Below are 13,826 nucleotides of genomic sequence, written 5' to 3'. Positions count from 1 at the left end.
ATTTCTCCTTTACTATCGGAACAAGAACAGTGTTGTTTTCCTTTTGTCCGTGTAATAAACCGGATAACAACAAAAATTGTTTTCGATTATATTGCAGTGAATCCCAACATACGGCCTAACGACCATTTTGCCCTTTGTGGCCTCGTTTTCTTGAAGAATCGAAAACTATGTTCCGAGCAATTTCTAAAATTACTACGAAACCGGTCTTGACCATGGAGCAATGTCAAGACAATCCACAAGCAACATTCAACGAGTCTTCTTCTCTACTAATAATATAAAACTGAAAGTCTGTATGTCTGGATCTCTAGATGTCTGTTACGCGCATGGCGCCTAGACCGTTCGGCCGATTTTCATGAAAGTTGGCACAAAATTAGTTCGTAGCATAGGGGTGAGCACCTCGAAACGATTTTTCGAAAATTTGATTTTTTTTCTGTACAATTTTAAGCCCATTTTACCGAGCAAATAATCAAAACGTAGACGAATTAACTTCCATGACATGAAAGAGCAAATTACCATAACGTGAAGGATCAAACTACCATAACGTGAAGGATCAAATTACCATAACGTGAAGGATCAAATTACCATAACGTGAAGGATCAAATTACCATAACGTGAAGGATCAAATTACCATAACGTGAAGGATCAAATTACCATAACGTGAAGGAGCAAATTACCATAACATGGGCGAGCAAATGAACATAGCAAATTGGCGAGAAATTCATCATCCATTATTTGTAAATATACAGGCGAAGCAAATGAACTTTTAATTTTCTACTGCGGGTAAAGCCGTGCGGGTTCCACTAGTAGTCAATAAAATCATTTCCCCTATTTACTGCGTTGACTCATTTTTTCCCCCTTTAGTTTTAGTTCCTTAAATTCAACAAACAGCTAGAATGATACAAATAGGATGATAAATATTTAGAAAATCGCTTCTGGGGGAAAAAGTTGTTTCGTTACATTAAATTAAGCATCAAGAAGTGATGACAAAACTCATAGTTTCTATTTTTCCTTTGTTTTTTCTACTTTATAATGTTATCTTGAAAAATGAAAACATAATTTGACTTTATCTGTAATCTAGCGTTGAATATTTATCCTAATATGAGCAGCAGCCCTGAGATAAAAACAACGTTAAAGCATCACCGGTCTCTTCATAAAACAAAATTTATAACACATTTTTTTCTTCTACAGCCATGGAAAAAATTATAAGGACACGTTGAAAAATGAATGTTATGTGTGAAAGTAATCATCAACAATACTTGTAAATAGGAAACATTAGAAACCAGTTAGTATGTAATTAAATTAAAATATAATTGTTAAATCACTAATTAACACAAATGTATTAGGTGAAACATGGAAAAAAATATAAGGACATTAACAAATGTGTCCCGAAAAAAATTAATATTCGACAAAATCACTTTTTTTTCAATTACCCTTCATCAATCGTCCAGTTGTTGACTCAGAAAATACAGTTAAGCTTATTTAAAAATGTTTTTACACGCCAATTCAATGGATGACGTCCGTTCGTCTTAATTTGACTATTGTGTCCCATCGTTAGACACATTTCTAGTTAAAATGCCTCACCGATTTTCTACGGGGTTTAAATAAAGACTTCTTACCTGCCAGTCCAGAATTTTCACTTAATTATCTCAAACCAGGAATGTGATACTCAATACACATGGCAACTTGCATTGTTTTGTTGAAACAAATAATCACCGCTGGTGATAAGAGGTGCTACACAGGTAATACATTTTCAGCTAGGATATCAACAAATGAGGTAGTGAGAAGCAAAGGGATGCAAGTGGCAAAATTAAAAATTTGGAGATAACCGGTACAAATTTTAGGTGAACTTCTGCTCTGTCTTGGGGCAAGAGTTTGTACTAGTAGCCCTGGTAGGTGTTGCTGTACAGCATGATATAGAAAAAATCTCAATGAAAGCGTACCTAGGATCTGATCACAAAACGCGTTTTCCTCGAAACTTGAAATAGTCCACTTGCATCCCTTTACTTCTCACTGCCTCATATGATTCTGAAATCAAGGAATCTCGGATGGACACAATTGGTGGTGCTCCATAAGATGCAAAGCCTGCCCTCACTCACCATATAGCCGCATCCGCATTGTTCTTTGGAGAAAAGAAAGGTTTCATTTTTCAAACCATGCCAGTATTGGTTAAAATCATCTGGTCCGTGCAAATAAAAGTTTTTGTTATCAGTAAATATGTCATATTTCCATCGATACCCAAAAGAAAAGTGTTTCTTAGCGAATTTAAATTAAAGCTTCTTTTGAAACTTTGTAAATTTTGAATTTGACCGTAGTCCAGCATATGTAACATAGGAATTTTTGTGCGAAACATTACGCAGTGTTCGGGTAGTGCAAGGTACATTCATTTAATTTTTAATTCGAGTAGCAATGTGTTTTTTTAAAGCAAGTTCCATGATCGTTTCTGGCACTTAATAAGAGTGGGAAGCTTGCATGTAAGTTTTTTCTTGCCATTCTCTTTTGGATTCTTCAAAAAATTATCAATTACTATTTTAGATCTGTTTACACTGCTTGCAACTTTACGTGAACTTATTCTACATTTTTTGTAAGCATTAATTTGTCACTTTTCGCCTTCAGAGAGTTGTGTGCTGTTCGACCTGATAAAGATCGAGGTAAAAAATGAACAATCTTACTGTGTAACAGTTTTGGGTTATTGTAAATGATTATATGATGAGACTAAATACACAGTGCGTCCAATAGAAAAGGTGACTGATTTAATATTTGCGTAGTTATTAGCGCTATCTATGAAAGAATGATTGCATTAAACGCACGTACATTTTAATTATTATATGGATTAATTTCAAAGCGTTGGCAACATCGTTTGAAACGTGATAACGCAAATTCTAGAAGAAGTCGCTTGGCCTCTGTAGAAAAGAAATGGAGCAGCGCGCTAACATTAAATTCTGTTTTAAATTGGGTAAAAGTGCGACAGAAACATTTGAATTGATGAAAACTGTTTATGGTAGTGAAGTACTGAGTCGTAATAATGTTTTTAAGTGGTATGCAAGATTTCGTGATGGTAGAGACAGCTTAGAAGATGATCCAAGACTAGGTCATTTAGTAACAGTTCGAAATGATGAGAACATTGAAAAAGTGGCCGAAATCCTACGAAATGATCGTTATGTCTCTACTCGACTCATCGAAGAGGTTACTGGCATACCTAAATCCACTGTCCATCTCATTTCAACTGAAAATTTAGGAAAAAGGAAAGTCTGTGCTCACTTTGTACCGCACACATTGACTGACGACAAAAAACATTGCAGAGTGGAACACTGAAGAGACGTGCAACAAGCGGCCACTAGGGATCCAAACTTCATGGCAAACATTGTAACTGGTGATGAAACCTGGTGTTTCAAGTATGAACCACTCACAAAACGTCAGAGCGTGGAGTGGAAGAGCCCAGAAGATGCCAAACCAAAAAAAGTGCTCATGGAAAAAAGCCGAATCAAGACTCTCCTCACAGTTTTCTTTGATTCGAAGGGTATCATCCATAAGGAATTCATGCCAGAAGGCGAATCAGTTAATGCTGCTTACTACTTGAGTGTTTTGAAGCGTTTATGGGCGAGAATTCATCGAGTTAGACCTGAATACCAAAACCAAAGGACATGGTCTTTTTTGCATGACAATGCGCCAGCACACAAAAGCTTGATGGTACGTAACTTCTTGGCCAAAAAAAGTATTGTGGTGCTTGATCACCCTCCTTATTCCCCTGATTTGGCTCCAGTGGATTTCTGGTTGTTCCTCAAACTGAAATTGGCAATGAAAGGCAAACATTTTGCCACAGTTTCAGATATTCAGTCAGCTACGACGGCGACATTGGGGGCAATTCCAAAAGATGGGTTTGAAGAGTGCTTCAAAAATTTTCACGATCGCTTCCAGCATTGTATTGACTTCCAAGGTGTATATTTTGAAAAAATCATCTTGTAAACTAGAAAAAAATTATGTCTTGTACCGTATTTAAAATCAGTCACCTTTTCTATTGGACGCACTGTGTATGTAAATTTTTGTTCCCGGTCTCAAACAAATGTGTGTCCTTATAATTTTTTCCAAGTGACAAACTAGTAAAACCTTAAAAATTCATGCAATTTAATACTTTTCTTGCATACATTTCCAACCAAGTGGCGCCTCTAATTGGCGACTTTTTGCTTGTCCTTATAATTTTTTCCAACGCTGTTAATAGTATACAGATGGTATTTAAGTAAATAACATTCAATCGATTTTGACTTTTCTTGAAACTCAATTTGAATTTCTTTTAAAAGCACCTTTGGAATCACGGGCACATATTTGTTTTGTAATAGATATTGATTTTCTGAAGAACTTGAGTAAAACATGCTAACAAAAACGGGGGAAAATATAAAAAAAGCATCAACTTAAGGCAATTTTAAGACTACATTTTTATCCAAGCAAGCGTTGATATCTGCTGATCTAGTTCATTTCCCTCTCGAAACATGTATTAAAAAGACGAAAGCATGGATGTGTACAACACTTCACAATAAACGCCGTCCCATCTCCTTCCTATAAAAATGTGCTTGGTCCTTCGTTCTTCAGGTAGCAACTTAATGAAATTCCGGACTCTTAAGCAGAAGTAAATAACGTCGCACTCTAAAATGAAGATCATAGGGAAATTAAAGGGCATAAATAATGCCTTTCCAAAACAGAATGGCTCTTTGATGTTGATAGTGCTCTGTTAATGTACTACATAGCGTGAAGAGTATATGCGAATCGAATTTCCGCTTAGGAATGCAACGTCTTTAATTTAGGCATTTTCAAGGATGTAATTTCAACGTCACTCCTGTGAGAGATACAGTACTTGTTTTTATTTATATGGGGCAGTTAGAAGTGAAGGGATGCAAGTGAACTTTATAAAGTTTTCAGTGAACGCGTGTAACGATCTAACCCTAGATTAGCTTTTACTAAAAGGTTTTTCGAATGCATGCCATACAGTAGTATCTATTATTACTTCCGTTTGCCACACAATAGATGATAGTATATTCTATTATTTGCGTCATATATCACCAGTGTTTTGTTTTTGGCACTTAGGCTACTTTGCTTCTAGGTTCTTCACACATGAATAATTTTCAAACACGAGATGCGATTTCTTACAAAAGAGGTAGGGTAGGTAGAACGGTGAATGCCCCCCCCCCCCAACGATTGAACAGCTCGTAGATTTTTGAGAAATAAGTTGGCGCACTTTTTTTACTTCCTTTTACAAAAAAGGAAGTATTGTATTCGCAAAAAATATTTCACTCAAAAATCGGCTTTAATTTCCATTTTGCTCGCCCCCGAATGAATATTGATTCTTTTTTTCAACCCGACCACACGTGGATATATACCTAAGAACGTATAGACACCTGAAGAATTCATTTTGACGATCCCCGAGTTTATTACAACGAGTTTCGTCGTGACGTCTGTATGTACGTATGTATGTGCGTATGTGTGTATGTGCGTATGTGTGTATGTGTGTATGTGCGTATGTGTGTATGTGTGTATGTGTGTATGTATCTCGCATAACTCAAGAACGGTATGTCCTAGAAAGTTGAAATTTTGTACATAGACTCCAAGTGGGGTCTAGTTGTGCACCTTCTCTTTTGGTTGCATTTGGACGTTCCAAAGGGGGTCTTTTGCACCTTTTCGGGGTAAAATCGTTGTTAATTTCAATGTAAATTCAAGCGGGGCTATAATTTGACAAACACTTGGAAATATATGGCCAAGCTTTTGGTCGCCAAGTTTTGTCGCCAACTTGGCGACGAATTTGGCGTTTTTTTTAAATTTGGTTTCAATTCGGCCATATTTAGAGAGTTAAAAAATGAATCACATTAAAACTGCCAATATTGGGAAAGTTTATCTGCATAAACCGTTTTCTTTGCTTCGGTTCGCAGCAGACTTTGAATGAAAGTATTTAAAGTGTTTTTTTTTTTTTTTTGCCCACTCCGAGGCCCTATTATCTTTAAATTGGAGTAAAAGGAAGTCATGTGATGCACACATCAGCTCGTTTCTTTTTTAAGCCCACAAAAATTATGATGCGGAAGCATAAAAAATCTCCCAAATTTTTAAAAGTAATTGCACGTGAGGCAGTGAGAAGCAAAGGAATGTATTAGAACTTTTTCAAGTTTCGAGGTAAACGTGTTTAAAATTCAGATCCTAGGTAGACATTCATTTATTTTTTTTCTAAACTATGCTGTATGGCAGCACCCACCAGAGCTACTAGTACCATCTATTGCCCTAAAACAGAGATTCCTCGTACAATTTGTGTTGGTCATCTCCACATTTTCAGCTTTGGCACTTACATCTCTTTGCTTCTCACTGCCTTGTGTATCATCGAAAATGTTTCTACTGTCATGTATCAAATGCTGCAATTTTCAACGATGTTAAAACAAAAATTAAATAAAATTACGCTTATGTGTTTCTTCCCTGTTTGGTCCATTGCAATCTCTTAAAGGGGTTTTATTTTTTGACTGATTGTAATTTTAAAATTTTGAAGTGCTTTTTGATTTAATACAGTAGAAATTTCGAATTAGGTACTTATATCCCTTTGCCTGTGCTTCATAAATGAATGAATTTTAAAAATCCATGATTGACTTTCTTACAGTATAAGTGATGAAGTATGGGTGATTAATATTTGGTTTCAATGAAGTTATAACTTTAAAAGTAAGTTGTATATTTTGTAACTTAACTAACAGTCTAATTATGTAACGTAGCAAGTCTCCTCTTGGCGCACCCTTGATAACGCTAAATCTACTACAGCGTCTACTTAGTTAATAGGGTTTTCGCAAAATGCTATTAAGAACTTAATGGTTAAGTGATCCGACATTTAAAAAAATAATAATAAAACAAAATAAAAAATAAATAACTGACTACATCCGATTTCAATTGATTAGTATCTATTAGAATGCAAGGGAAAAAGTTTTTATTTCTTAAACATAGTATGATGCTGGAAACTTGAAAAAAAAAAAAATCCAATAAAACTAGAAAAACGAGATGTTTTGCTGAGAGTTCCTAATAGCATAGATGCTAAAATGTGACATGTATATGTAAGTTGAGTAGAGAATTCCTAATAGCATAGATGCTAAAATGTGACATGTATATGTAAGTTGAGTACATAAGTGTCCCCGTCGATCACAAAATGTTTATTGATCACGAATAGTCACAGCTATCAACTGATTGCAGCAATTTACGATAAGTCACTTTGCGGTGACGTCAAAAAGTTACGTTGCATTGACATATTCAAAATGTCACAAGTTGACCGGTCAGATATTAATTTTTACATCAACGTCACAGTGTGGTCACATTAAGGATGTTGCATCAGTATGACTCATGTTACACGTCACAAACATGCTTCTTTGTAATTTGGGACCATTGTGACTGGCACTGATGTTACTGTAACTTTATAATGACATATTGTGCAATCATGGACGTAATGAAGATTGAATTTCATCTTGTGATGTAGAATTAAATAATAAAAGAATAAATCTACAACTTAGAGAAGCAAAAATCACGCTGCCAATGGCAAGGTAAATAATCATTTAACTTGTGAAATATCTGATGACTGGTTAATTTAAATACATAAAATACACTGTTCGTTATCAGTATTTCAACGAAAATGGGGTTACGAAAACATACGTTTTAAAAACATTTTATTTTGGCATTATTTCAACTGGGTTTAAAATGAAATGCAAGTAAATTTGATTAGGAAATGTGTTTAATTAAATACTGGCACAGTAATAAAAAGTGGCTTAAATGGCTCTTAGAAAATTCGATTATTTAAAACATGTAATACTCAATATGAAATCTATTTGGATGGTTTATCATTACGTTATAAGTTAAATAGCACGAGATGATTGCATTTACGCGAAACGTTTGGGATAATTCAATTAAAACTGGAGCAGATTCAAGAAAATTATAGACTTATATATTTTCAACATACTTCATTTTATACAACAAAATCCAATGAAACATTTTCATACCACTGATTTTAATTCAAAAAAAAAAAAAAAAAAAAAAACGTAAACGCAGATAATATAAATATTTTTAGCGTTTAAGACATATTCCGAAGTTTAAAATTAATACTTTACCTTATGAGTTTGGCATAGATGAAGTTCAGAAGTTTTATAAAGAATCATCTTACAATACCTAGAGTTCAAAATAAAGTTAGGTAATTGGACACGACTGCTCTATTATATGTGGATGAAATGAGATTAAATTTTGTACATTCGTTCTCTACGTGACATTTAAAACCATTTTCTGTACTCTTATAATGACAAATATCCTATTACATATGAATTAAATTTTTAAAAAAGTATTTTACTTAATTCCTGAAGACCCGTAAGCCATTTAGTGCAGCTTCTTAACAAGCTTTCGCAACGATCACATTATAATTCAATTTTAAATATTTGCGAAGAGCTTAAAATTCAATTTAAGTCTTTTTAAAGTTATAAATTCCAACTAGAATTTTTACTTTTTTCCCCTTTCTCCGACATGATTTAATGCAAATTGGATGAAATCCTATTTGGTATTTAGATGCTTCAGGCAAATGCTCAGTTCCAAAAAGGGAATTATTGCTTAAACGCAAACCATTTGGTCATGATTTTATTTTATAAGACATGAAGTGCTTGAAAATGTTTATGGTAATGTGCAATACTTAGGCGTTTTTTTTCTATGTGTGATTCAGTCGAAATCTATTTATAATGTCTCATTTTCTTTATTCTTCTAAAAGTTTCGTAATACGACGATAAACAAGTTTCTTTTTTCCTTTCGTTTACTTATTTTAGCGACAATAGACTAAAGGAATGCAATTTTAAAAGTAAAATAGAAAAATAAAAACCCTGAAAGGAATATGTCTTATAAAGCATTTAAACACTTTACCGGGCGAGTTTATTTTACGTTCATGTGGAAACATATGTTTATTTGTTTTGCTAAAATGTTTTTCTTGTTTGTCTTCCACTATTTTTTTTCTTCTGTGTTTTCTAAAACAGAATAAGTTTTCACAGTTTGTGGACCATTAAACATGCCACAAACTTTTGAGCTTTCAAAACATTTGAAAAATGTTCGTTAAATTATTAAATAAAAACAAAAAACCCGGCTGCATAAAACTAAATAAATTAAAAAGAGAATATATAAGCCCAGTAGTTTAGAATGTTATTAAGTACTATCCTAAATAACACTACACCAATAGTCTAAATAGTTTCATATTCATGTCTTGCTAATAAGTAATATTTTTCATATTTATGTCATCAGTGTTTTTAAACACTTCGGCACACCTCTTACATAGCGTATAACTTGTTTCCCTGGAAAGATACCCATTTATCTCTCTAGTGTTGTCCCCTCACACTAGAGAGATAAATTGGATTTCTGTAGTCCCTCTCATAGTTTATTGTACAGTAAATCGAATATTATTAGAAGCAAAATAAGTATTAGAAAGCAAAAATAAAACCCCATCCAAAATATATAAAATACAACATTTTTTAAATATTTCTTCTTATTGTTATTATTAAGATCTTATTATTCATTGTTTTATATTTACTGCTATTTATATCAAAGCGTCGGATAAATTCGCACGAAAATCTCGCCAAAACGAAAAAAATATATAAAGCCTGAAGTTAGTTCTTTAAAAAAGATAGGGTACGAAAAGTAGAGCTTTGTTTATCTGAATAAAAGGATGGCTTATTTTCATCATTCTCGATTAGATAGCATTTTCTGAACACCACGCGCCCATAAATGTATATTTTGTTAATGTTTGAAGACATTTATAGAGTGTACTTAAAAATCTCATAACATAATAAATGGGACATTTTAACTTAGTCAACTAATTTTAGCGCCATTCCATATCTAGAATATACATATATCTTATAAATTGCCGTTGTACGTTCTAAACGTAAAGATAATATTCCCAAAATTATATATGTATACATTTAAAAAGCAAGCGTAACAGCATAATATACAACATTCAACATTATTTACTGGAAGTAAATGAAGAAGCATATGCGTAGGAAAAAAATATCATGAACACAGAAAGTCGATACATGTAAAACTGCAGAAGTTCGAAGTAAGAAATGCTATAGCTGAGCACTCAACTTAAAGTATAACTTTTCAATCCATTAACTCCCTCTTTCAGAGCATTTTCATCCAAAATAGCCGAAGAAAGAGTCTTACAAAAATATTGCATCAAACATTCCTTGCGAGATGATCAATGAATCGAATAATACTATTTCAGGTACAAGATGTATTTCACTGAATGATGGAAATAAATATTGATAAAGTTCAGATATTTTATTTAAACCCCCGATCATCCGAGCTCAAACAAACCAAACTGTACTAATATACGAAAATCCCGAATACCTTCTTTATTTTAAGAACGAGCATGCAGAAGGCAGCAAAATTCGCCTGAACACTGTACCCGTTGGGTGTAGCAACATAAAAAAGGAGAAAGGAAAACAAATTACAATCAAGACAACAAAATTCTTACAGCTGCCTGTCTTAATACTAGATAAAGTGCGAATGAAAATTATACATCAACGGCATTGACGCATAAAAAAGCGAAAGGAAATTAAAAAATATACTTCAGCGATTTAATTTTAGTCAAGGATTGCCCGAAATTGCTTACCCAATTATCCAAACTTGTTCTGGTCCGAGAAACGGGATACCGAAAGTGTCGGATAATTTGCGTTGTACTGCACTAAAAGTGACGAGGAAAACGAGTTAACAGGCAGCCTATCAAACTTCAACTCATCATTCACCTTAAGTTTAAAGATTTTTTTAATGGCTCAGTTTCGAGAAAAAAAAAACGGCCCGTTTCATTTTACTGTCTTACGCCACAATGACATCATTATTGCACGTTTCAGACACCGTTCTGATGTCAGAAGCATTGACGCACGAGACGCATTAGGGTGGTCTGAGACCATGAGATGAAATGGGACGTTTTCTAAAAACCAAACCATGAGGGATTGTAGATTTCTGTAATTTTGTAACTTTGAAGCTAATCCATACACAGTATCTGTCCTGGTTAAAATAAGATATTCGGAAGTTATGCTAACATAGTTTCTATAGTTGGGGTAAACTAAACCTGGTATCCTGGTAATGCTCTGATTAGGATATGCGTACCCTTAACAATGCTGCCAGGTTAGGTTTGTCCCAACTATAGTAACGGAAGGTTATATAAAAACATCAGCAAAAAATCAGAACTGCATAAAATTTAATTTCCTGAGAAGGATTTTAATTTAAACTATGTTTTTATAATAAATTAACTGTTACGAAATGTATCATGCAACTTATTTAAAATTCGTTTAAATCACAGAAATTTTACTCTACATTTAGAGAAAGTTAATTGAAGAGAAGCTGAATGCATGCCGGGATACGAGTAAGTGATGCTCCTTCCAGCAGAACGCTCTGGCTGCTGGTCTAATCAGCGACATGGTCCGGTCAGTCCTCAGCGACAAGTTCGTACCACGCATGCTGTAATATTTTTTGTATACATTGAAAGGGAATATATATATATATATATATATATCAAACCTATTTTCACCAAGACCCATTTTTCTAAATGATCTTGGGAATGGTTGTGTTCCTCTTTCGATTAGGAGAAAATGTATCCGAAATGCTTTCTTACTTAAAGCGACGAAAGAAGAAAAAAAGGAAAACAAAATGGAAAAGAAAAAAGCGATCGCCAGATAAAATTACAGTAGACGTGAATGTTTCTTTGATGCAGATGCATCTGCTTGCTATGTTAATACGGGACGTGGTTTCGAGAACATATGAGAATAGAAGTTTCGCTATGCATTTTAGTCGCTTTATCTGCAGATTTAAGGAGTGAACTTACAGAGAAATCTCTAGAACAATAGTCTGAATAGAGGATAGTTTGGAACAATGAAATGGATTCTGAAATGTATTGTTGCGTTAAACGAAGTGTGCAAGAAAACGGAATCGCTTGCAGATATGTAAATGAAATTGCTATTCTGAATGTGCCGCTTTTAAATAACCCTCTAATGAACCATTTTAAAAAATCTTATTCATGATTTTTATTCAGCATAAATAAAATCAAGAACATAATACTATATTGTAAAAAAGCTTTGTATGCTAGGTGGCACTGGTCGTATGTAAAAACTTTTTGCCTTAAAAATATAAAACACCTAACACAGCTTTATTTTTTTCAATGCTATAAAATAGAACATTTAGCAAATACTATAATAGTTACAAAAGCTTTAAGTAAAAAAAAAAAAAAAAATAGGCAGTCATGGGACTGCCTACAGAAGTGAAAACTTAATAATACAAAAAAATGTGATATGTTTGTACGCGCGTGTGTGGTGAATTAAACACACACCACGTGTGTGATGTGTGTTTAATTTTCATTTATATTTAATTGTAGTTTCAAAAGTTAAAGTTTTATAAATTGTAGATTTAAAATATCAGCTACAGTCCAGTTTTAACGTTAGATAGCAATGCGAGCGTCAATTATATACATTTTGGTTGGTCTATTGCTATTCGTTTACAAAGTAAATATTGATGCAAATATAGGAAATGTTAGAAATTAAATTCTTTGTGTTATTTAGTTTTCCATGCATAAGAATAACAAACAATACACATACTGAACTTTCCACGCAATCAATTTACTGCATTAACCCTCTTTAGCTAACTTGGCGGATAAGCCGAAATGCCGTGAGATTGACCAGCATGCCAGGAAATTCAAATTTTGAGGCATGCCAGATAATTTGAGGTTCATAAAAAAAACAGATTAAAAAAAATGATTTAAATAAAATTTAAATAAAAAAAATCTTTTTTTTTATTTTTTCAAACTTATATGTATATCAATTGTATTCAATATCATGATTTTTTACACCATGACCATCATTATCATCATTTTTATTAAATTCCAAAACTGATATAATAGGTTTATGCTAACCAAAATAGGAAATAAAAAACTTTGATTGGAATCTGTTTAAATATTGTTTAAAGACTGCATCAACTGCTTTTTTATAACTCGTTATGCTAAGATTGTAATAATCGAACATCTTTAAATTAAATTATCCATTTAAATATTCAATTAATGGTAGATTTTTATCATTTGCAAAGTTGATATTGAAATCCCCATTCAAAATCAGTGGCAAATCATCAAAGCTTTTCCCAATTTTATCTTGAAGTAATGCAAATCGTCTTTCGTATAGATAAATAAATTTTCATTTAGAAATTATCATATTGCACTTGAAGACTTATCCGGTGAAATATAAACCGCATCCATAACAATTACCTGTTCATTTTCGGAGTGGCAACGGCAAATACAATGTTTCATTGATGTCAGAAGCATTGTTTTTTCTCATCTCCAAAAATACAAGAGCCTGAAGAAGTTTTCACTTCAGAACCATTATATGAGGGTGAGGACCGAACTCACGATGGGCAGCTTATTCGATTCTTGTGACTGATGCGCTGCCGATCGTGCCACTTAGCCTCGTAATCTTAACGAAAAAATCGCACGTAAAGGAGCTGAGAGAAGACGCGCATGCACTGTATTCCGGTGTTGGTAAGGTGATGGCTTTTCGGTGCCGTGAAATGGGTGGTTTTTTCTTATCTCAAAAGTGCTTAACGCGCCTAATGAAGTTTTGACTTCAAAGAAAAAAAAAAGGGCTAAATCTGTATTTGCTAATGATTTTTGTTAAGATACAAAGAGCAAAACAAAATATATTTGTAAAAATCAGGCATTGTCTCAATAAAATTCTTTAGATTTTCCAGCGTTTTAAATTTATTAATAACACGACCAAACCTTTAATCACTAATTATCATCACATAATGTAAGTTATTAAAAC

General features: G+C 33.4%; 1 protein-coding gene across 1 annotated transcript; it reads left to right on the top strand.

Annotated features, from left to right (window-relative positions):
* Positions 1-2,913: 2,913 nt before the first annotated feature.
* On the top strand, positions 2,914-3,312 carry LOC129218556 (protein GVQW3-like). The gene has a single exon (XM_054852863.1). The coding sequence runs from the start codon at positions 2,914-2,916 to the stop codon at positions 3,310-3,312; it is 399 nt and encodes a 132-aa protein (XP_054708838.1).
* Positions 3,313-13,826: the final 10,514 nt, after the last annotated feature.

This window comes from Uloborus diversus, chromosome 1, assembly GCF_026930045.1.
Source record: "Uloborus diversus isolate 005 chromosome 1, Udiv.v.3.1, whole genome shotgun sequence".
NCBI lineage: Eukaryota > Metazoa > Arthropoda > Arachnida > Araneae > Uloboridae > Uloborus > Uloborus diversus.
The sequence above is the reverse complement of the archived record's forward strand: the minus strand, read 5'-3'. Positions and strand labels throughout refer to the sequence as shown.

What these genes read in the sequence shown, in the direction of transcription:
- LOC129218556 (XM_054852863.1), top strand. Translation starts at nt 2,914, where the DNA reads ATGGAGCAGCGCGCTAACATTAAATTCTGTTTTAAATTGGGTAAAAGT.